The sequence below is a fragment of the Salvia splendens genome, chromosome 21, assembly GCF_004379255.2.
Source record: "Salvia splendens isolate huo1 chromosome 21, SspV2, whole genome shotgun sequence".
In the NCBI taxonomy this organism is placed as follows: Eukaryota; Viridiplantae; Streptophyta; class Magnoliopsida; order Lamiales; family Lamiaceae; genus Salvia; species Salvia splendens.
In genome coordinates, this window is record NC_056052.1 from 18,944,841 (window position 1) to 18,969,439 (window position 24,599).

General features: G+C 36.9%; 3 protein-coding genes and 1 long non-coding RNA gene across 6 annotated transcripts; 1 reads left to right on the forward strand and 3 right to left on the reverse strand.

The window, feature by feature from the left end:
- Window positions 1–1,242: 1,242 nt before the first annotated feature.
- LOC121783884 lies at window positions 1,243–2,355 on the reverse strand. 2 transcript variants are annotated; one of them, XM_042182067.1, is made up of 2 exons: window positions 2,045–2,355; window positions 1,243–1,892 (listed from the first exon to the last, which is right to left on the reverse strand). In XM_042182067.1, the coding sequence occupies exons 1-2, from the start codon at window positions 2,310–2,312 to the stop codon at window positions 1,888–1,890; spliced, it is 273 nt and encodes a 90-aa protein (XP_042038001.1). In that variant the 5' UTR covers window positions 2,313–2,355; the 3' UTR covers window positions 1,243–1,887. The 2 variants fall into 2 exon arrangements, with proteins under 2 accessions (XP_042038001.1, XP_042038000.1); XM_042182066.1 differs by having other exon boundaries at window positions 2,038–2,354.
- A 5,445-nt stretch (window positions 2,356–7,800) lies between these two features.
- On the reverse strand, window positions 7,801–9,986 carry LOC121783666. 2 transcript variants are annotated; one of them, XR_006046614.1, is made up of 3 exons: window positions 9,751–9,943; window positions 8,232–9,658; window positions 7,801–8,128 (listed from the first exon to the last, which is right to left on the reverse strand). It is a non-coding gene; the product is annotated as an uncharacterized LOC121783666 (long non-coding RNA). The 2 variants fall into 2 exon arrangements; XR_006046613.1 differs by lacking the exon at window positions 7,801–8,128 and having other exon boundaries at window positions 9,136–9,658; window positions 9,751–9,986.
- A 1,260-nt stretch (window positions 9,987–11,246) lies between these two features.
- Window positions 11,247–14,753, forward strand: LOC121784848 (serine/threonine-protein phosphatase PP-X isozyme 2-like). The gene is made up of 8 exons (XM_042183098.1): window positions 11,247–11,586; window positions 12,853–13,005; window positions 13,181–13,243; window positions 13,323–13,408; window positions 13,680–13,755; window positions 13,845–14,113; window positions 14,182–14,260; window positions 14,443–14,753. The coding sequence occupies exons 1-8, from the start codon at window positions 11,446–11,448 to the stop codon at window positions 14,491–14,493; spliced, it is 918 nt and encodes a 305-aa protein (XP_042039032.1). The 5' UTR covers window positions 11,247–11,445; the 3' UTR covers window positions 14,494–14,753.
- A 156-nt stretch (window positions 14,754–14,909) lies between these two features.
- LOC121784847 (cell division protein FtsZ homolog 1, chloroplastic-like) lies at window positions 14,910–17,872 on the reverse strand. Its single transcript, XM_042183097.1, has 6 exons — window positions 17,442–17,872; window positions 17,135–17,234; window positions 16,709–16,938; window positions 15,957–16,124; window positions 15,416–15,649; window positions 14,910–15,341 (listed from the first exon to the last, which is right to left on the reverse strand). Exons 1-6 carry the CDS (start codon window positions 17,715–17,717, stop codon window positions 15,075–15,077), a joined length of 1,275 nt encoding a protein of 424 aa, XP_042039031.1. The 5' UTR covers window positions 17,718–17,872; the 3' UTR covers window positions 14,910–15,074.
- Between the last annotated feature and the right edge of the window lie 6,727 nt (window positions 17,873–24,599).

The following is a 24,599-nucleotide window of genomic DNA, read 5'->3' on the forward strand; positions in this document are numbered from 1 at the left end:
ATTTGTTCATGTCTCTTCCTAAAGCTTTTCGTCATACATTTATGGTGCGTATGTTGGAGAAGCACACTTGATCAAGGATGTAGGTGATGATCTTCTGTGTTATTTAGTGTGACAAGAATGTGTACTGGTAATGGTAATTTTCTTTTGGTGTGTAAGCCTAAAACTATTTGGTGCGTAGGAATCTGTAATCCTCCAACTCCGTTGTATCTGTAGATGTATGTTTAGCTTTTGGTGTGTAAGCCTAAAACATCGACATTCTAGTTTTGTTGGAGTTGATGTAATTACAGAATTTAGATCTGTAATCCTCCAACTCCAATTTTTTGGCTAATATCTGATTTGCATTTGGCATCTACTATTTTTGGTGTTCAGCATTTAGCATCTACTATAACCTGAAAATTGTTGATGACATTGCAGATAGTTGGTCACATAATGCAAACAGTTGGCATATATATCTATATTCTACCTGTTTGCAATGTGCAACAGTGGCTTTTGGCATAGATACAATCACTGGAGAGAAGAGTATTTGCTAGGAAACATTTATAACCATCATGAATGTTATTTGGAATTTACCTGAGCTTCTAGCTTCAATAGAGCTCCAAGATGCAGTTTTTCAGACGCATTATAAGTGATATAGTTCAAAGTTTGCCCATAAAAAAGGTGGGATATACCAGAAATTGTTGCCAATGGCATTCGATTAAATTGTGAAGCAAACTGAGACAGTATCAACTTTAAGAACAACCACACACAGAGAAAGATGATACTATGATGTGCTTCCATATGATCAGTAATCATGATCTTGTTTCAGTGTCCTTATTTTTGGATTTCAGAGAAATAGGCAGCACGAAGATAATGATGATCTTGCTGTATAGAGCAAAAGTTTGTTCCCACAGAGAAAATATAGCTTGAAGTACCACTCCATCATGAAACTGTATTCTAACAACCATTTTATTATATTATCTTTTTAGACCTTTGGCCTACTTTTCTCTAGTTGATTTAGGAACAAGAAGCTTAGATTCCTCTAACTTTTTCCACCTTGACTTTACTTCCCTTTTCACTTCTTCAGCGGATAGGTTGTAGAAAGAATCGGGTAGCTCTATTATCAGTGCTATGTGCTAAGGGGCAGAAAAGAATACCCGAATCTAACTTCAAGAATGAGGAAAATCGTTATAATTCATTATCAGGTAAGAAACGAGCACAAAAAAAGAACAGATAGTCAAAGGAATATAAAGCCATGATCTCCTCTTAGGTGAATTCAACTCAAGTTACTGCAGGAGAAAACACAGGAGCAGAAATGATAATAAGTTACAAAGATATAAGAAGCACTAAAAATAACCATTATATTGGAATTGCTTACATTCTACTTTTAGAGGTTCATGAGTCCAGAAATCTTACATTCAAACATGAGTACATATCTTACAACATCCACATTACACACATATGCAGAAGAAACTAGCATGTCACAGGTAGGTGACTTATTATCCAAATGGATATCCTAATATTACATTTGGAAAGTTGCATGTTGGAAATTGATTTCATTCATACGGAAGATGCCAAGGTGCATTCGGGCTAGATGAAGCACAAGAAGTAGATGATGATCTAGTTGTTCCTTTACCATTCATAGATTCGCGGTCAAAGGCGTTTCCGACACCGCCGAAAAGCATGTGTGGATTCTTCTTACCCTTTTGTTTACCAGCTGCTGAAGAAGATTGCCCACGGACGTGTGCTTTACCCAAACGGGTTGTGTCATCAAATTCTGCTTCTAAAGTGGTGTCGGAAATGGTGATGACCTCTCCATTATTTTTTAGCTTTAAACCTTCACCCCCAAACATCATTCGCATTTGTTTGTATTCAGGTTCGCCATGAATAGTGCATGCTCCAAGAAATTAGTCAGCCTGAAGAGATAACAAATGACATATGACAAAAAATAATACATTATAATGTGAGATGGTTCAAACACAAAAAGTTATTTATTGCAGCTTCAAAATAACAATCCATGTTTTCTCCAAAGCAAAGACCTTGTTCGATGGCTTATCCTACCTTGTACCTGCATGCTCAACAAGTCCTTTGAAGGCCCGATAATGACGTTCCAGAAATAGCAAACGATTGTAGATGTCGTCCCTATTGACTTGCACACCAATATCCTCTTCAAGAGTTGCCTCAGCCTCGTACAAGAACTCCACCGGGATGACGGTGCCCACAAAATTATGCGCTTGCTTCTCTCTCAGAATACTACTGAGTATTATGCTATCCATTTCGGGTGTCCACCCACCATGGTAGAAATCCTCATGTTGAGCTTTAAAGTTAAGATCCATATTAGGTGGGAGCTAATATTTTTCAATATTTATATATCAAATAATTGAATAACATTACTCCATATTTATATATCTAAATGGCTGACATCAGGTATAGGATAATTCAACATGAAAATTATTTTAACTTTGATTTTAATTCACTAATTAGTGGCATGGATAAATATAGTGCTTCAAATCCATATCTAAGGATATGCTGACACCTAGCTACAGAAAAGCCAAGTATTACACAGGTAAAGTTTCTTTACTCTCCTGCTTTTGCTTCAAAAAATATTACTCCCCCGTTCCCAAAGAATATACACTTTGGGTTCGGCACAGGTTTTAATGTAAAATTTGTAAAGAAAGAGAGAGGTAGGAGAGAAAGAGTTATTAAAGTATTGTTAGTGGCAGTGGCGGAGCCAGAGATTTCATAATGGGGGGTCCAAAATTAAACTTCAAAAAAAATTACATAAATTAAATTATAAGGTTCAAAATGTAAAAGTCAAATGCAATCACATCATAACATTTGTCTTCTATTCTTCATCTTCTGAAACCGCTGCATAATAGTTTCATTGGTAACTTTAACAAAAACATCCTTTTCGATGTAAGGAACTAAGCAATCATTCAATAGTTGGTCTCCCATGCTATTACGTAGAGAAGTCTTGATGATCTTCATTGCTGAAAAGGCTCTTTCTACTGATGCAGTGACAACTGGTAAGATCAACGACAACTTAACTAATGAATAAACCATTGGAAAAACTTCATGTTTCCTTGTAGAAACCATCTTCTTGAGGTTGAAGAAGTGAAGGTTCAACTGATAAAGAATCAACAGAAGAAAGTTTCTTGAAATAACGATCCATATACCTACAAAAATAGTCAACACTGATTAAGTTCAAAATATTTGATATTTTCTGTATGCAAAACTATTAACACACGCATCAAATAAAGAATTGGAGTTATAAAATTCCAACTACAGAACCACCGTAGCCATTGAATTACATAAGCTATCTTCTTTCTCCCCCTTTGAATTATTATTGCAGCCAAACAAAAAAACAACCTATGTAGAAAAATTAATTGAATTATATTTGAGTTTTGAATATACCTAGTTCTAGTTTACCAGATTTCAGACTTGGAACGACAGAATGAATACGCTAAATTCAGACTTGGATTGGAACGGCAGAATGAATACGCTAAATTAAGAGGCACGATTCATATATATTTTGCTGAAACCTATCTCTAATATTATATTTATTATAAATTATAATTATTGTGAAATTACTAAAATACCCCTAAGTTTTTTAAGAATTAGTGGGGGGACCATGGGCCCCCCTGGCCCCACCCTCCCTCCGCCCCTAGTTAGTGGACAATGGGTCCCACCTCATTAGAGAGAAAAGACTTTCCAAAATTAGAAAGCTTGTGGGATGGAGGGAGTATAACTTTCAATGATTGATGAAAGCTTATTGAATTTTTTAAAAACACTTTAATAAAGCTTTTGTGAATCGTCATTTATCACTTGAAATCTTTTGTCACTACCCAACGAGTGTATAGTAAAGGTACACTGCTTTTCTTATTATTCAACATGGACATCATTGATAAACGTCGGATTGAGGGACAACTCTATGGAGTTGTTGAGACCCGACTTGACGAATCAATGCAATTTTTGTGAAATATGACTTGCCTAGGTTTGGATGTATTTGTAGAGTAGTCTTGAACTTGAAAAGATTTCACAATTGGAGGAAAAAGACACCACAAGATAAAACTCACAGTAATTCCATGTGCTAAGAGATGACAAGTCATGAATGAGGAAAAGGCTACAAAGCTGATAATTCAAGCCAAGGTGACTGTATTCTTATATATGACAGTGCATAATTTGAAGGTACTATCCCACATTCTACAATATCCATCGAGATATGAAGCTCGCGCCAAGCATGCATTGTGATACGGAACCACCTTCCCCGCGCCCTAGGTTCGACAAAAATGAGACTCTATCGACTTGTACACTTCAGGCTCTTACCTTTTCTTGCTTTCTGTAATAAGTCTTGTGGATCGCCTGTGGTAATAACTCAGCTTCCAACATTTTCCATAATATATTCGTCACGTGAAAGTAGCGAGAGCTTGGTATTGTGTAGTATTATTTTATGTGATTCGATTATTTAAAAAAAATACCATATGCTATAACTCCATGTTAATTTTTTCACCGAGATTTATTGAATCTCTTAGTGTCCCTCTTTGATAGGTAATTGAACTGATGTGTACTGTGTGGTGCAAGTGCAGATCAAACAGGTCCAGAGGATTCACTTAACCGCTAGGCCTAGGAACTCCCTAAAATTATTTGTCTGTGTCGTTGGGATACTCTCAATTCCTATCAAAACCATATCTCATTTACTATTGGCTAGTAGGACAGTAAGGATCGATCCCACAGAGACGGACTGGGTAAGCAAGTGTTCAGAAAACTTGGCTGCTGCCACGCAACTCATGGGTTAAGACCTGTTTAACTACTAGACTTGGGACAAATTAAAAGTGACTATCCTATCCGCTAGACCTAGGGAACAGAAAGAGAACGTATGCATGCATGGGTAACAGAAATGAAATTTCAACTAGAGAAACTCAACTTCTAAACTAAACTACTAGACCAGGTAAACGGGTTTCCTAAGACGGCTAAACAAAACTTAAACATGCAGTGGGGGACCATTTTCCCGAATTAGCTAGTACGACAGAAAAGCTGCAGAAAGTAAACAACATAGACGACAGATCCGACTTCTAACTAACTTCTACCTTGATCTCCTCCAACAATCTAACTTAACAGAAACGAAACAGGGCATCAAGCATACGAAAATAGAGTAATCACAAATCTGACTTCAAACATTACGATCAAACAGGAAATGACTAGATCTAAACTACTAGGCCGAGCAAACAAGCAGAAAACAGTAAACATCCAGAACCATGCAAATTCAGAACATCACGACTCAGATCCACAACTCTGTTTAACAATTCAACTCAGATCAACCCAAAAATCAACTCAGATATGTCAAACCTATACTCCTCAACTTCGATTCAACCAATTCAACGATAAATCAACTCCGATAAACCAGATCTCCACTCCGAATCAAACTTCAATTGCGAAAAGCATCCAAAACACTAAATACCAACAATCAAACATTAGAATCAGCTAAACAGAAAACATAAACTTCCATAGCTATGATATTTAAGGTTCAACACGGAAACAATAAACGCCGAGCTTCTAAAACGATGAAGTCTCGGCTTAAAACGACGGAAAACAGTAAATTGTATCTTCGCCCTTCACGAGGATGGTGTTACACCACAGAATTCAGACTAGGCTACCACGAACTCCCAGAATTTTACCTCATAAGGGCTTAAGTGCGTAGAGAAAAGTGTATGAAGTAATGAGTTAAGAGGAAAAAGTAAAATATGAATGATGATCGGTGATACCTCTCTTCATGTTGTCTCTCTATTTATAGCTGAGGCTCAAACTTCTAGGGTAATTTCTCTGCTGATTTTTCGATTTTGCCCTCCTAGAAAGTCCTTCAAAAAGATACTTTTCCGCTCACAACTGCTTCTGCAATCTCCTGGGTCAGGTTGCAGCTAGCTCTTTCACTCCATTTTCCTTCGGTTTTCTCTGCCTTGTAGATTTTTCCTTGACCTGGCAGATTCTCTACGCACCTAAACTTAAAATGTGTATTAGTTTATAGAAATCATAGAATTTAACCCCATAACCAATGCATGAAATCGGCCTTATCACTCTTCCATCACTATGTGTACTTGTATTTCGTGAGACACACTCGTGGCAGGTACAAGTGACCATAGAAGCTTAAGTCGTCTTCTTCAAACGTGGATGGTCACGTTTTGCTAATGATAATCATCTTGCTGAGGGTGATATGCTCGTATTCTCCTTATATGCTGGAAACCTATTTCGAGTAATGCATAATCATGGCAGATGGGTACATGCCTTTCTATCTCTCTGATGGTTAGTGTAGCTCACTTCAAAATTGATATTTTTTTGTTATATCTTGAGTTATCCATAATATTCATTGTTGTATTCATGGAAGATGAGTCCTATAAGTCATATGGAACAAATGCATCTTGTGAGGAGGAGGCTAGCATGGTTGCTTAGCAACGAGTGAATTATTCCAAGCCGTGGATCATGTTCAAAAATATTATGCTACTGTCAATTTCATTTTTTCCAAGAAATGAGTATTTTGCTTCTGCATATGCTCAGCTATTTCCTACTGTATTGATGCTATTAAATTTAGGGATGCACTACTTGGTCATATTTTATATGGATTGCAGCTAAGTGAATCGAGTATGGCACAAATGAACTCATAAGTGGTCCAAATATCAATTTCATACCAGATGCAATACAATGGCAGAGTTTTAGCAGCAAAACTAATACAAATATGATAAATAAAGATGTTGAATCTGTCAACAATACGTCTAATGTATGTGGATCAACATCACTTAGGTACATAAGTTAGGAGAAACTAAAATCCAAAAGCCAAAATGCAAAGTCTACAACATCTTTCTGAGGATAGCACCAAGTAACACAAGAACCATGCTCATGAAAATTACAGCAACATTTGTTTCAAGATCAGATAGTGTCCGTGATCGGATGGGCATAGAAGTGGCAGTTTCAGTGGCAGATTTATCAATCACCGTGGACGAAAGTAGATCAGTACTACACCCCTTGTAAACTGGCGGCTAACACAGGAATCCTTCATCTTTGATAGTATGTATGCTGGCTTGAAATTCGCCACACCATAGAAAGGATTGAGCATACTTGCCATATATGGGCATTTATAGTAGTAACGGCTAGGGTTATTGGCAAATTTCCCGCTACATCGAACTATCATCTTGCCTTGCCCACATCGGCACTATGGGGCGTCATGCTGATCATGAACTTCGTGGGATTTCATCCTGTATCGAATAGGGTATACAATATATTAGTCACGAATTGATTTAAAGATGGACACTGGTAACAAATGTGAATATATTGTGCATGTAAAAAAACAAGGGATGTGCTTATCAACACTACAAATATATGCCCCACGCACCCACATTTCAGCAGCAATTTGATCCTGTAGGTCATTCTATTGAGGCGTTGGTTCAATAGCATTTACATACATTGAATTGTCATGATCTTCTTGCAATCCAATGTCGTCCACATTGTTGTCCACTAACTCCTCGATTGGATCTACAGTCATCTCACCTCGAATGTAATTATGTAGCAGAAAATAAGCCATAATCAACCTAATTTGTATTTTTATCGGGTAGAATGATGAGCTACGGAGAATCTCCCGACGCATTTTAAGTACCGCAAATGCCCTTTCAATAACATTTCTCGCACTCGTATGCCGCATGTTAAATATTTCACGAGGATTCTTGGGCCTCTCAGTGTTTGGACCTCATTCTTTTAGGTGGTATTTAACTCCTTTATAGGGTGTTAAAAATCCTTCACTATTCGCATGTCCATTGTCACATAATAGTGACCTACGAGTAAATTTGAAATGGCTAGTAGAATGTATACCCTTGTATAGGAAGAACTATGTGATAAACACAGTGAAAACTAGAAATATTTTTAACAAACTAGAAGTGATACCTCTAGGCACTTTAAGTCCAAATTCACGTGTCACAGCGTCCCGTAGGACTCGTGCATCACCATCCGACCCCTCACACCCCTGCAACACATACGTAAAACGCATATCTCTAGTGCATGCAGCCAGAGTGTTTGTCGCTATATGCCCTTTCCTAGTTCAATATCGTGGTTTGTTAGCCATGTCTACCCTCATAGTGATATATGTGTCATCTAAAGCACCCAAACAGCCCTACAAGACATACAAAACAACACATAGAAAGGATTAATACTATTCTAAGGTGGGTATGTGCAAGAATATTCTTCGTTTATGGAAAAATCATAATTGTATGTACCTTAAACCACTTCCACCTATTGTCGACACAGTCAGCTAGTACTGGAATAGGCTTCACAACAAATAGAGCATGAAGCTTTATGAGGGCGTTGAGGACTACATGTACATAGTTTGAAACCGTATGCCCGGAGCGCAAAAATTCAAAGCTAACTACCCTGTTTTTTTATGGTGTGCTAATACACATAAGAAAATTGCTACTTGTTCTTCCACTTTAACAAAAACTTTGTCTTCCAACCCAGCCCGTTCTCTAAAAAGTACTCCCTCCGTCCCGGCCTAAGCAAGATGTTTCTATTTTGGCACAAGAATTTAGGTAGTGGTATTTAGTGGATTAAATTATTGATAGTAAAATAAGAGAGAGAGTAAAGTAAGAAAGAGAAAGAAAGAAAAAAGTAAGATAGAGAATAAAGTAATAAAGAGAAAGAGAGAATAAAGTAAGAGAGATGATAAAGTAGGAGAGATGAGAGAATAAAGTGGGTGAGAGGAGTGAGTTGATTGTTGCCAAAAAATGAAACGTCTCATTTAGGTTGGGACGTACCAAAAAAGAATACGTATCACTTAGGCTGGGAAGTACCAAAAAAGAATACGTATCACTTAGGCTGGGACGGAGGGAGTATACAAAGCCTCCCAAAACAATTACGATCCATATGCAGATTATCTAAGCAAGAGCGGTCTGTGACACCTACTAATCTATTTAAACGCATCACTTGGGTGGGGATGCAGGCTAAACGACAAAATAAACGTCGTGGATTGTTTGATCTCGACCGCCTACCAACATTGTTCTATTGGAAAAACTCATGGAGAATGACAGAGGTTTGTTGTTGGTGTGTACGAATGATGTCCTGAATCAGCAAAAATAATTCCTCGTTCGACGGGAACTTTGTACTTATTGTAAGTAACTAATATTCTTTTGATCACAAAGCTATTTCAAACTCAACTGCACAAATAGAAGAAACATTCATATATGGAGATTTCATGACTACACATTAGAACAACATTCCATCCCCAATTCCAAATTGAGAAAATTTCTATGCCTAAAAATGAGAAACAAAAAAATAACAATTGCAGATTCAAGGATAACAATGAGCCGTGTAAAAAATAGTGGACCTAATACCTCTCTACTAGAGATAGAGAGCACAGAGAAGGCCATACAAACAAAACCGTCCTTGAAAATTAGGGCTGAAGTTGATTTCCCCTCAGAGAGGTAAATTAGAGCACAAAAAAGACCATACAAAACCGTGTAGGGAATTATTATGAACCCATACTCAGAAAATTGTAAGAATTGACAAGAAGTGAAGCTTTTATCTATGGAACCCAGAACGTTGCAGAAGGCGACAAGAAGAAAGAAACTTCTTCCAACTTGTAGCTTTGTCCTTGAAAATTAGTGTTGAAGTTGATTTCCCCTCAGAGATCGTGTTCTATGGTGTGAATCTGCTAAACAAAAAATATAGCAAGAAGCTTCGCATCAAATCTCTCGTGCAAAAATTGAGGTGTAACAAAGATGAATTTAGATAGAATCCAACCTCGTGTTGTTCGTCGAGTGTCGTTTGTAGCTTTCATCCAAAACAAGAGCTTGAATTTTGGGAACCAAAAGCAGCGGGCGGATGAGAAGAGAAGAAAGTGGCATTGAGAAGATGAGGGTTTTTTTGGAAAGATGTTTTATTCCTGGCAAATATTTTGAACACAGAATATAATCATAGCATTTTTTTTGGAAAAGTTATCGGGTGAAAGCTACTATTGTTCATCGGGCTTTTTGCGGGCTGAGTGTAGTTTAGTGGGCTTTGAGAAAAATCAAATGGGTATCAAACATTGGAATAATTAAGAAATGAGGCTCTTTTCTGGGTTATTGGATGGTATCAAACCAACCGTAAATCTTGTGTGCAAGAAAAACGGAGAAAATATTCCATGGTCTTGACATACCAAGTTGGCAATATGATTTGGTGTGACCAGTTTTTTACAAGTGTTATCAATAACCATGTGTATTATGGAAAGTGGAAACTAAATACATTTAATACATGGAAGATTTCATCAATTTATTGGTCTTTATTTCTTTATTCGAATTTTTTTATGCATATAAATTTTATTTCTTATTTTAAATTTTTTTATATTATACTATTAGAAATTGAAATTAATTAATTTGAACTTTATTAGTATATTAATTAATTACAACTTTTAATATATTTTATAACATGTAAAAATATTTTTTAAAAATTAAGCAAGAAAATAAAATATTAATAGTGTAAGAACACTTACATTTGTTATGCAACAGAACAAATTTATATGCATCAAAAATTTCAATAGCATATACAGTAAAATGTTAAAGATGGAAGAAAACTTATTTTTTGATGAATATTAATTAATTAATGTTCCAAGAAAACTAAATTGAACTCATAATAAACTAATATACTAAAATGATACTTTATTTTTTATTTTATAAAAAATCTATAGAAGTAGTGATAAAATGTGATAATTTGAAATATTTAGTATATTGATTAATTAATCTTAATTTTTAATAACATATAGTAAAAACTTAATGAAAAATATTAAAGGTGGGAGAAACTTTAATTTTATTTTTACTGAAAAATGAATTGAAAATGCATCAAAATATTTAATTAAAGAAATAAAATCATAAAAATGCGAAAAGTATTTTAGATGCATTTAGTTTCAATATTATATATAATTACACTTCTTAGCATACTTATAAATTAATTCTAATATTTAATATTTCAATAGTATACTATAAAAAATTAAAAATATGAAAATTAAATTTATGTGCATAAAAAATTTCAATAAAAAAATAAATGCCAATAAACTAAGGAAATGTTCCATATATTAGGTGTATGAAAATATATTAATCTGACCATAATGCCATGTATAATGTGGAACAAGTATAATTGTAAAAATATCCTCTTTCCTTTTTTTTTCTTTCTTTCTGTAAATAATTGACTAGACTTGCCACAATTTTTTTTTATTGCAGAATGAGTACTATAAAATCTAGAAAAGGAAGGCACCCACAGTAAAATTTTGCTATTTCTCCGTTTGGGTGGTCCATTTTAGGGAAATTTGACCTCACCACCAGTTGAGAAACACACTGAAATCGACCTAGATTTGGGAAGCAGAAGAAGTTTCCGCAATGGTCTGATGCTCAATCTCAAGATCCTTCGTTATCTCGAAGGCCATACGATTGCACTTGCACCCTAGCAGTATCGGAATTCGAGATGTCCGACCTAGACCGCCAAATTGAGCAGTTGAAGCGATGCGAGCCGCTCACCGAGTACCAAGTCAAGGATCTCTGTCTCAAAGCCGTTGAAATCCTCGTTGAAGAGAGCAATGTTCAACGCGTTGATGCTCCTGTCACTGTAAGTTTTCGGAGCACCAAACCTCTTCGATCTATTCATTACTATTGTTATTAGCTTTGTTTCTTACCTGAATTAAAGAATTGACGAGTGATTCAGGTGCCTTTGTTGAATTTTTTTAATTCCTTATTGTCTATTCGAATAGGATGTATGAATCGCGGCGAGATGTTTGTGGTTTGTGTAGCTTAAATTGCGCAATGTAGACTACTCAACATATCTCATTTTAGATGTTGAGGGGCGAGACATGTCTGTACTGTTTTAGCAATACGAGAGTTGCGTTTGGTACTAAAAGTGGAATGAGTACCAATTCATGAGTGATTAATGATAGAAATTTCTATGTTTCGCTGAGGAAGTCTATGTTCATATAGTTGATGCTTATAAAAAGTGAGGAGATGAGAAGCTAAGCTGAGTAGATTCAGCTGATATCTGTAAGGTACCGGTTCTGCAAAATAGCATTTGAGCTCTCAAAAAGTATCAGTGTGTCACAAATAAGTGAATAACTACCGTTAGGATGACTGTTAATAAAGAACAAAAGGCTGATGAAATAGCTTTCCTGCCCATGTAATGTGTGATTCATGATTTGGAGAAACCGTAGTTGACATGTCTTGATAACTCAAATAATAACAAAGCAGAATTCTACACCTTGCTTTTTACGATAGTTGGGCATCACTGTACTTGCATCTGTTTTCCCTTTGCAATCATCTGACCATTGCTAAAAGTGAAGACTCTTGGTTAAATGGCATCAATGCTATTCCAACAATCTACTTATTTTATTTTTGGTCCAGGGGACTCCTAAACCATGAAAGTTTGTTACTGTAAAGTAGCAGAATACTAATAGAAAAGAGAAGAATGGAAAAGGAAATAATATGGGAGAAACTGCAGAAACAAAAAAAGAAATAGATAAATAATTAAAATAATAAAAGATAACACTCCTAATACTAAGAGGCTGCTCCTTCAAAACAGTTTGATGTAGAACTAGACAAATTTCTATATCAATCATCTTAAACCTCCAGCCAAATTCATAATCTACAACCCAAATGTACTGTAAACTAATTGCAAACCCCATCCTACCCTATCCCCCAGATTGTCTCCCCAAGATAAAGAAAACACATGGGTGATTAAGGGTAAGGTAGAATATGGGCCTTTTTGTTATTATCCTTTTTTACTTTAGCTGCTGCTTCTCTAGATCTGACAGTTTTGTATGATTCTTGTTTGAATCTATTGGTCCCATGATGGGGTTTTAATACCTTATCACAATGGTTGATGTAGATTTGTGGAGACATACATGGACAGTTCTATGACATGAAAGAGCTTTTTAGAGTTGGAGGTGATTGTCCAAAAACGAACTACTTGTTTCTTGGAGATTTTGTTGATAGAGGATTTTACTCCGTTGAGACATTCCTGCTTCTACTTGCCCTGAAGGTAAATGCCTTTTAACTTGAAATCTTGAATATAAATGGACAGATTTTGATTAAAAAATCTGCCAAATCATTGTGGACATACACTAGCATATCTCATACATAGCATTTTAGTTGTCCATGAAAACAAGGATACTGCCATAATGGCCTAACTCAACTAACATACAATGCAATGACAGGTACGATATCCTGATAGGATAACACTTATCAGAGGGAACCATGAGAGCCGACAGATAACACAGGTTTGTTTTGCTGTTGTTGTTGTTGTTGTGATGTTGAGATCTAATCAGTAAAGTACTCATCACCGCTATGCTCTTTCAGGTGTATGGTTTCTATGATGAGTGTCTCCGGAAATATGGTTCCATCAATGTTTGGAGATATTGCACTGAAATTTTTGATTACTTAAGGTTGGCATCTTCCTAATATGTATGAATCTGTTCTCAAATGGAGCTGTTAACTTTGTTTGAGTTTCATAGGTTGAATTTAAAAAACAATGGAAAATTACGAAGTTCCTATTTGTTAGTTGCCTCGGTCATGGTCGCATCTGTATTTCTTTACTTCATTTGGATCTTCAAACGTATGCCTGTATTACCAAATTGGATTTTCCAGTAACTCTTGAATGATATTTTGGGTCTCATTGATGTATCTTAAATCCTTTCTTGTTTTTATCTCCTGCAGCTTGTCGGCACTCATTGATAACAAAATATTTTGTGTTCATGGCGGTTTGTCTCCTGCGATATCCACATTAGACCAGGTCTGGCAGTCTGTTCGAAAATCACCGCTCTGCTCCTTATAGTTTACATTTTATCATGTGTAAATGTGTTAACATCGCTCATGTGATAGATTCGTACAATAGATCGAAAGCAAGAAGTACCCCACGAAGGTGCCATGTGTGATCTCCTTTGGTCAGATCCAGAAGACATTGTTGATGGATGGGGTCTCAGTCCTCGTGGTGCAGGATTTTTATTTGGTGGAAGTGTTGTCACTACATTTAATCACTCAAATAACATCGACTATATATGTCGTGCCCATCAGCTGGTAATGGAAGGTTATAAATGGATGTTTAATGAACAGATAGTTACAGTCTGGTCAGCTCCAAATTACTGCTACAGGTACTGATGCTATTAGTCCTCATTTTTGTTGACTAATGAAAATATGTAATGAATCTGTTGTGCTGCAGATGTGGAAACATTGCTGCAATTCTCGAGCTAGATGAAAACCTTGAGAAGAAGTTCCGTGTATTTGAAGCAGCTCCACTGGTATGTGCATTATTGTATTGTATATTACTTTGTGTTCTCCAAGTCCAGCTACCTGGATTTTCATGGTTTCCCCTCTTTATGCCTTTATTCACGGGGTTCAAACGTTGTCATTCTATAAGATTTTGGACGCTTGACATTTAAGCGTTGCATTGCAACTAATGGTGATGATGATTGATATGCAGGAATCGAGAGGAGCAGCGGTGAAAAAGCCTCCTCCAGATTACTTTTTATAGGAAAGAGAATTCATAAAAGATTGGTACTTGTGAATTAGAGCAAGAATTTTGGCTTGAGATAGTTAGTGAACACAGAAGGGGAGTTAATTGGTTCGGTTGCTGGGTGCGTTGCTTGATTCTTTTCTATTTTTTCACCAAATCCATTGTTGAGTATAGTGTTCTAAATTTGTATACCTCACTATTTTTATGTCCCTCTTATAAAAGGAATTAAAGAAAAGGATTTTCAATGGTGGTTAGCATGAATCGCCTAAAATGGATAATCCCAGTGTTGTAGATTTTGGTATAAATTTCATTGATTAGCTTAATTTGCGAAGTATATGTATCTTGTTTCTTAGGTAATATACCAAGATCGGAATCCAAATTGGCAACTCTCATCTACCTAGAGTGAGTAAAGTTCACTAGATTACTACATTACATTTGATAAGCACAAACTCCAAGAAGCATTCATTCCAAAACTGCAATTCAACATATTATACAATAGATCATAATAGTTAAATCGAGCTGCAACATCAACCCTATCTAACGCGCCAGAGAAAACATGAGAATCATGGAAAAGGAATAATGAAAAGAAAAATAAGAACCTAAAAGAAGAGCCTTCGAGAAGGCGGCTGATTAGCATTGACAGAAGAGGCCGATGAGCCGAGTGCCACCGGAGACTTGCTGCTGTTTAGGCTGCCTGCCTTCTCCAACAGCTTTGCTCCCCTTGGGTGGCCAGTCAGAAGAGTCTTTTGAAATGACTGAGTGAACCCAGTTGCAATAATCGTAACATGTATCTCTCCATTATATCGCTCATCCACGACTGCACCGAATATAATATTCGCAGAAGGGTCTGCTAAACTCGTAACAACCTGGAGGCCAAGGACCACAGAGAGATTTAGAGAGAATGATATTTTGAAATGAGACGGATAAGTTAATGCAGTACCTGCGACACCCTATTTACTTCTTGAAGTGTTATATCCTTCCCACCAGTAATATTGTAAACAACTCCTGTAGCGGATTGAATGGAAGAGCCGATCAATGGAGCCAGTGTTGCTTGCTCCGCTGCTTCTTCAGCTCGGTTCTTGCTAGAGGAAACGCCTACTCCCAGCATAGCAGTACCAGAATCCTTCATGACTGCCTTAACATCTGCAAAATCCACATTTACCAAACCAGGTATCTGCAAGAACAAGAATTATTGAGTTCTACAATAGGTTAAAATATTGAACATGTTCTCATTACACAAACCTCAACTAGGAATGAAGGTCCTAAAATTTCAACTTTTAAGAATATTACAATTGACCACTGAAAGCTCAGTCGTCTCCATGATGAATTTTGTAATCGGGAAAATCATAGAACCAATTATCTATTAAATGAGGGAAAGCACAAGACAGACTGATATAGTGACAAGATTGAGCATCAAGGATTGCTCAGTTAAAGAGAAGGATATGTAAATGAAGTGCTACAAGTTCATATGAATTACTTACTGTGATTATGTCAGATATTCCCTGGACACCTTGACGGAGAACATCATCAGCTAGAAGGAAAGCATCTTGAAGGGGGGTCTGTTCATCAGCAATATCCAGGAGACGATCATTTGGAATCACTATAAGTGTATCCACATTTTTCTGCAGCTTTTCTATTGCTTCAAGAGCCTGAAACAGAACAAGATGCATAATAAGTGACTGACAGACAAATTTAAATTTGATAAGTGGATGATATCTTTGGTTAAAAACCCATACTGACGAATCACTTTACAAAGCACTCCAACAATTCGCTAAAACTTCTGGTTCCGCCTTTAAGCCAAATGTTGCAATCACAATAGGTAAAGGATAAGTAATGCTTAAATTAAGCACAGTTTACACAAGGTATCCTCGTAAAAATCACAGTCAAATACAAAAAAAAAATTACTATGAAAACAATAACAATAAATAAAATATTAAAACCTCTGGGCATACACAGACCACCCAACAAGCAAATAACAAGCAAACCCAAAACATTTCAGCTTCTTGATGTATAACTTTATATTCAAGCATGACTCACAGATTCCCAAACATGAGTCATCATAAATGATTTGATTGTTAGGTAAAATTTTCTTCTCAGAAGTTACATGTACTTAGAAAGATAATGTCCAAGGCATTCAACAGGTATTAGAGCACTTCAATGATCATGAGATAGCGATGTATTCAGGAAAGCAAATCAAATCCTTGTTGCTCAAATAAACAAAAACACCACCTACCTGATTGGATCTTTTACGTCCTTCAAAGCTGAATGGGTAGGTAACAACACCAACAGTCAGGTAGCCTGCCTCCTTAGCAATTTGTGCAACAACGGGAGCCGCACCAGAACCTGTACCACCACCCATCCCGGCAGTTATAAACACCATATCCGATCCCTTGAGGGAATTTGCAATGGCTTCCTTTGACTCCTCTGCAGCTTGTTCACCCAAAAGCGGGTTTCCACCGGTGCCTGCACTTCACCTCGTGTAAACCCAACATTCAAAAAATTTGACACAACAACACCATCAAAGAAGCTGACATCATACATTATTTAAATCCAAGATAATATCCCTCTTTCCATTAATACTATACACCAACATAGCAGTAGAATTACTAAGTTTTCGCAGTCAAAACAATTCAATTTGCATAAATCGAGAGACGCTAACCAAGTCCACGAGTCAAAAGCTCCCCAATCTGAATAGGATTCTCCGCAGCAGATTGGAGAAGAGCTTGAGCATCCGTGTTTATGGCGTAGAAGTCCACTCCCTGTCACGAAACGAGACACACAACGCCACATTTTAATCAAATCAAAGGGCTTCACATAATAAGCTAACATCTCTTCAGATTTTCAATAAATCAAAAAGACACAAATGTTAACCAATGATTAAGGCTAGCGGATATTGCAGCACTTGAAATACATAAATATCAAAAAGGAAAAAGGAAATTGACAAAGTAGGGTTGAGGCGAGGAAACCTGCAAGCCGCTGCCAATCATGCGATTGACGGCATTGTTGCCGCCGCCTCCGACGCCGACGACCTTAATTTTGGCGGACTCCATAGGTATGAAAGAGCAGTAAACCGCAGTGCGGTGGCGCTTGGAGGTGCAGGAATTTCTGGAGCGATTCGCTGAAGAGATGTTGCAGCGCACATTTTTGCTTAGGAGCGGCGAAAAGGCGACGGAAATGTGAGCCATGGAAGAGTGAGACAGTGACAATTCGGCAGGTGGGTTGGAAATTTGGAGGGTCGCCATTAATGGAAATTGGTGCTTCAAATTGAGTGATTTGTTATCTGTTTTATTCCGCCGAATTACAACTCTCGACTCCAAAAAGAAGGGCTACGATTTCCTTTTTCTTTTTCTTGCAAATGTGTGCATTTATCTACTGTATTTTAGTAGCAGTACTCTCCCTATCTCACTGGTCATATTTGGTGTGAACACAAATTTTAAGAACGAACACGGTCGGTTAGAAATACTTTTTTTATTATATTATTAATTTTATAATAAAATATGAGTTAGTGGAATATGAAACATATGAGACGGACCCAAATAGAAAAATATGACTCTTGTGTGAAAGTATATTATTTTCTTAAAAAATTGTATAAGTACATATCATTAACAATTGCTTCAATAAAAAATTAAAATATCATTGGTTTAATTTGGTATTTCAGTATTTGGAATCCGTATGTTCCTTTTCAATGTTAACCGTTGTGTGGAAATATATTTTCCATTTGTATAAAAATAATACCGAAAATGCATTGTTATGCTTTGGATAGATTCAAAGGTGAATTCAGTTTTTTAAGTCATTATATATTGCACCCAAAGGTCTAACTATTTTTGCAATTCTTTTTTAAATGTATCATACATTTTGTTGAAGCTACACTCCCCCCAGTGCACCATTTATTTATACATTAGGATTCACCACTAATTTTAAGAAATTATTTACCTTTGAAAAGAAATGGGCGAAAATTCTAGAACGTAAGGTTTTACTTTTATTTATATTGGAATGTGAGTTAATAATTCTATGAAATGCATTGTGACAAAAATAAATGAATGAGTCTTTTTAATTGTGAACGTCTCGAAATAGCAAAACATATCTTTAAATCGTGGACAAATGGAGTAATGCATAAAACTAAAATTTGAACAAAAGGGATGATAACGCGACTACATATGAGAGGGGGGAGAGATCGCCATCATCTTTCTCAATATACAGATTGGAGACTTGAAACTAAGCATGCACAAACCGAAAACCGCCGGTTCGGGCTCGCCGGTTCATGAACCGGAACCGGAACCGACGATTTGAACCGTCCGGCGGGTTGCCGGTTCAGACGGGCCTTTTAAGGGTCGAGGTATTGTTGAGCCGTGAACCGGCGGTTCAACGGTTCCAACGGCGGTATTCAAGTTAGGGTTCGTAGGGGTGCAGGCTAGGGTTGCAGAAAACCGGCGGTTTCTGACGAAAACCACCGGTTTTGGTGACTTTTCAGGTGGCGGGTCATAGGGTGCAGTGTGTAGGCCTGAAAACCGGTTAGAAACCGCCGGTTTCCATCAGAAAACCGTGGACTGAACCGTCGGTTCAGGCGGTAAACCGCCGGTTTCTGCCGAATTTGAAATTTCAATTTTTTTTTTATTTCTTCCAATTTTACTCCTATAAATACCACACTTCCCCCTCATTTCTACTCACCCCATTCTTGTGTTTACAAGGATTTCATTCTCAATCTCCATTTATCTATTCTCTCCTCATTCTCTCTAATTGCTCAAGTTGTTTACTAGTTTCTACTTATTACTATATTTGTTGTTGTGCTCGTAATTTACCACTTATTCCATACTCCATACATATTCCATCCATACTACTTTCATTTATCACTATATCTTCTTCTCGTGGTGGACCGGGACGTGGTGATCGGGGCAAGGGAATTGCCCAAGATCAAAGTACTAGTCGTCCCTCAAAATCAAGGTGACCTAGTCGTCGAGAAATTATGGAAGAGGTTTCCCGAGTGCAGGCTGAACGCATGCAAGTAAGTAATGAAAAATTATTTTTACAATTCATATTTCATAATTTCATAAAATTGAGTTTATAATTTTTTTTGTGTCCATACTTATAACTTCAACTTATATAATATTTATAGATAGAAGAAGATCATAGGACCAATTGCTACTCACTGAAATACAACAAGGTGGGGGTAGGGGAGGTGGTTCCCAACAAGATGACGAGTACGACGTGGCTATATCGTCGGACTCGGACAACAATGAGGATAGATCTCATTCTCTTATTTCGTCTAGCACCGGCGGAAATGAAGAGATGCCTCCCCCTCCACCCACTAACACGGCAAAAGCTTTGAAATCTGATATTTTTGTCAAACACTACAAGAAGGTCCCGGTGGTGATTTCAAGTCCTCATGATCCGCACTCTCAAGAAGAGACATCGGCGTTTCATGCGTATTGCAACTATTGCGATAAAGTGTACGAATTCTCGAGTGGTGGGGGATATGGCACCCTCCGTCGCCATTTGGTGACAAAGCATCCGGTAGAATGCGACACTTCCTCTACCCAAACCCAACTAAACTTCCAACCCGGTGGCTCGGGTTCGTCAGGTACGCATCTTTTTAAATATGATCAAATTTTTTTTTCTGATGTTATGACTAGATGGACGGCAATGAAGCATTTTCCTTTTAACGTTTATGATGACAAAAAATTTGAGGTTACTATGCAAAGAGGTTTAAACGTAGCTATCAAAAGGATAGGTAGAATGACCGTTCAACGATCTACCGTTAGACAATGTTTAGAGAAAAAGGTTGAATTAGCACGTTATTTAGTTAACTTGGGCCACAAAGTGAACATTTGCTCAGATGTGTGGACTGATTGTTTTAACCGTCATTCATATATGGGCATTACAGTTCACTTTGCGGACAATAGTTGGACTTTAAACAAGCGTTTAATAGGTTTTAGAGAATTTGAAACTCCACACACTGCACCCGAAATTGCTTCTTTGATTATACAAGTTTTGAATGAGTTTCAATTATGCAACAAGATATTTTCTATTGGTTTTGATAATGCAACTGCTAACACCGCAAGTATTAGCGAGTTGATTGCGGCTTGTTCTCTGGTAATTGGAGGTAAGTATTTTCATCAAAGATTCATATGTCATATTTTAAATTTATGTGTACAAGATGCGCTTGAATTATGGCAAAAGCATATTAGTCCTATTAGAACTGTAATTAGATTAATCCATCAAAAGCCAGCTATTAGCAAAGCATGGAAGAAATATTGTCATCAAAAGGATGTTAGATATACGAATTTTACTATGGATGTGTCTCATAGATGGAATTCAACATATGATTGTTTGAATTCCACTTTGACGCATAAAGATTCTTTATGTGATTTTTTTAGAACATATCCCGTACATGATTTATATCTTTCACATAGTTGTTGGGAACATAGTGTCGCTATATTTAAATTGTTCAAATATTTGAAAAATGCTACTGTTGAATTATCGGGTGTTTATTATTGCACTGTTGTACGTGTTTTAGAGCATTGCATGTATATATCACTTGGTTTTAAAAGTGCAATGCAAAATGCTTCCTCTTCACCTGAATTGATGTGTGTTTTATGATTGAAAAATGACTTAAATATTTCAGTGAGATTCCAACCGTGTTTTTGATTGCAAAGGTATTGAATCCAAAATGGAAATTAGCCGGTACCTCTAGGATTTTAAATTTTTATTATAACAATTTGAGTTCAATTGATCTTGGCCCCCTTCAAGCAATCCAATCTGATACCAGTGACGAATTTGGAGTAGACCTCTCAGAAACCTTTCAAATAACCCTCCCGGACCGGTCCACTATCCAACATACCTTCGAGCTTAACTTGCGTGCTCTCTACACCGAATATGAAACCAAGTATAACAATACCCACCAAGTCAGAAGACCCTCATCCTCAACAACATAAATATGGCTTTGCATTTCAAGCCAATTATGATGACCCCGACGCGCAATCCCAACTAGCCGACCTTTACAGCTACAGCACCGGCGGAAGGTCCTTAGGTATGGTAAGTGAATTAAATTTATATTTCGATTCACTCTTTTCCTTTGGTGATGAAGGTCCTACTCCTCCCGCCCAAATTGACGTCCTCGATTGGTGGGGAACCCACGAGAAAGATTTTCTCATCCTTGCGTCAATGGCCAAGAAGATTTTTTCTGTCTCGACTTCCACTATCACCGTCGAGTCCGCTTTTAGTGTTGGCTCGCGTGTGTTGGATGAATCAAGAAGTAAGCTCTCGGTGAAAAATATGGAAGGCGTGATGTTACTTAATGATTGAGCCAAAGCCGAAGTCAAAGAACAAGAAAATGATTCGGATGATCGTCTGGAGAGTATATATATAATATACTTATAAGAACTTCTACGTCAACATTTGACAATTGTACTATAATTGTTGATTGTTAGACTAAACTCAACATTTAAAGTTCAATTGCTAAAGGTGTCCTTAATTTAGTTATGTAGAAAGATCTCATTCGCCGATTAAGAGTATATATATAATATACTTATAAGAACTTCTACGTCATTTTTGTCATTTGTAATTAGCTTCGTTGTTGACTAGTAGTCTCGTTTGTATTTAAATTTTTGTTTAAGACTTCAAGGCCTCAAGGTTTTTCGATTAGTAATTTTTGTAACGTGTAATATCAATAAAATTGCAACTTTCATCGTATTTTTTTGAATTTTAGTTACGCACATTTCATACATAAACAAATAAAAAAATGAAAAAAAAAATTGGCCGAACCGCCGAACCGGTCCGGAACCGGCGGTTCAGGCCGAAAACCAGCGGTTTTGAACCGCCGCGTAAACCGCCGGTTTTTTGAACCAGAACCGGAACCGGAACCGCCGGGACCCTTGGCGGACCGGTTCTGGTTCATGCATATCTTGAACCGTGAACCGCCGGTTCATGAACCGGAACCGGCAGTGGCGGTTCCGAACCGTTGTGCATGCCTACTTGAAACCAAACAATTCCATTTTATTATTCTCTTAGAAGTTTTATGCCATCTTCAAAGATAAGCAAAGGACTAAAGAATGTCTTGCAGCAAAATACATACAAAATCTACACAAAGGGATTATGGGAACCCCAAAAGTTATTAACCAACCCCCTCCCATTCAACACTCACAGACAATAATATAGCTTCCCAAGTGGAATCACATGCTTCTCATCTTTTTTATTACTCCGATTCATTCAGAATTGGAACAATCAGTGGATTCATCTGTGCTAAATACACTATCGCCCACCTACACAAAAACAAAACATTGCAAGCAAGGTCAAATAATAATCATGGGATAAGTTGCAGCACTTGAAAATTTAGAAACATAACAGCAGCAAACTTGTTCCATGGAATGGAAAAGAAAACATGCATTTTTTTGACTACCGTAAAATATATCCTTCCTTCCTGCTAAAGTTCAAACTCTACAATGGAGTCAATGTACCAAATCCCTAACACCAGTATGATTATTGAAAGAAATAATATCACACAAGGCATACAACTGAACTGCAGAACTACTCCACAAAAGAAAAAAAGGTTCAAAAGATTCCTGAGACTCGACTACAGTTCTCAATGTAAGGTAGATAAGAAAGAAGAGGATTAAAATCTTTACCAAAATGCCGATGTAACAGCTAGTCTAACATTCTAAGAGAAAATCTGCATTTGACAATGTCTGAATCTGGCTAAAAGCTCCAGAATTTAGTATTGCAATGGAGAGTATAAACCAAAAACAATACCACCAATTGCTAAAAACAGATTGAGGAAAGACAAAAGGAGAAAAGAAAATGCTTGCATGCTAGGATGATAAGCTGTTTACTGTTCTACTCGCGCATTTAATATTTGAGGAAGTAAAAGTAACTTACATCATCCAGCAGCAGACGGTTGTAGTAATAACCAATGTCAGCTGTAACCTGCAATTGCAAGAAATAATTAGCCATATCCAAGAACAGTACACCATATAATATAATGAAAGTCTCTATACAATGTATCATGTTTTTAACTCATTTGACCATATGCACAAATAATTAATACATCAAGCAGCTGAGGGATCAACTCTAATATTACGTTGAACTGTGCACAGGCATAATAAGATGCACATCACGGAAATTCGGAAAGCTTTAACAACTCTTACTAGTGCAATTCAGTGTTTGACGGTCAAATACAAGCTAATGAACAACAAGTACCTTGAACAAACATTCATACTTAGAAAATCATTAAAAAATCGGCATCCTTGATGAAAGTAATGATTACCTAAAATTACTCATAATTAACAAAAGCTTGTGCTTTCTCAAGGTATAACAGATACAAACTAAGCTTACTGCTAAGGAAACTAATGGCTGTGAGGTGGTGAGATAGCTAATTAAAAACATAAACAGATAAACATCACAAATAAAAAAAATCATTAAACAGGAGCAGTGTAAGACATACAGATTGGCAGAGGGTCCTCGGTTGAAGCAAATTCTGGCGCAAAGGCTTGCAATAATCCCCACAACTATGAAGATTAGCGTAGTCACCAAGAACCCCATATTCACTCCTTCTTACCTAACAAAAAATCAACACAGTTTCCCTGCTACAACGAATTTGAGATCACAAATCAATTAGAAGATCCATTATTCCAAATTCAAATTACAATCCCCAGATTCCAAATATTCCGAAAAATTTGTAATAGAACAGGGGATACAGGCTAGAATCATTGGAAATTCAATGAGATCATAACATTGGAATAACCCTAAACTAACTATCCAAAATGTGGCAATGCAAAGAAGCATTGAAGGAAACTCACAAATTAGAGATAATGAGAGCAGCCGAAGCTCTGGCGACCGGAAATGGTTGTGGACGGCGGTTGAAGCTGCTCGATCCGGCGTCGCTTTGTTGAGATTCAGTTATTCATGAACGAGTGGAAGAATATAAAGGTGCGAAGATTGTATTCGACTTGTGATTTGAAACTAATAAAAATATAAAATCAAATTGGACATTATCGTGAACTTGGATATTCTTTGTGTGGAATGGGCTAATGGGCTATCATATTACTTTTGTTTCGGCCCAATTATGCCCATGCTACAAATATGCACTTCGTTTGTAATACATATTACTCCATCCGTCCCATAATAAGAGT

Coding starts and splice junctions, on each gene's coding strand:
- LOC121783884 (XM_042182066.1), bottom strand. CDS start 2,312: ATGGATCTTAACTTTAAAGCTCAACATGAGGATTTCTACCATGGTGGG. Junction 1,893..2,037: donor GTTGAGCATGCAGGTACAAG/GTAGGATAAGCC, acceptor TTATCTCTTCAG/GCTGACTAATTTCTTGGAGC.
- LOC121784848 (XM_042183098.1), top strand. CDS start 11,446: ATGTCCGACCTAGACCGCCAAATTGAGCAGTTGAAGCGATGCGAGCCG. Junction 11,587..12,852: donor GCGTTGATGCTCCTGTCACT/GTAAGTTTTCGG, acceptor TGGTTGATGTAG/ATTTGTGGAGACATACATGG. Junction 14,114..14,181: donor GCTCCAAATTACTGCTACAG/GTACTGATGCTA, acceptor GTTGTGCTGCAG/ATGTGGAAACATTGCTGCAA.
- LOC121784847 (XM_042183097.1), bottom strand. CDS start 17,717: ATGGCGACCCTCCAAATTTCCAACCCACCTGCCGAATTGTCACTGTCT. Junction 17,235..17,441: donor TGATTGGCAGCGGCTTGCAG/GTTTCCTCGCCT, acceptor GTTTCGTGACAG/GGAGTGGACTTCTACGCCAT. Junction 15,342..15,415: donor AAGTAAATAGGGTGTCGCAG/GTACTGCATTAA, acceptor CTTGGCCTCCAG/GTTGTTACGAGTTTAGCAGA.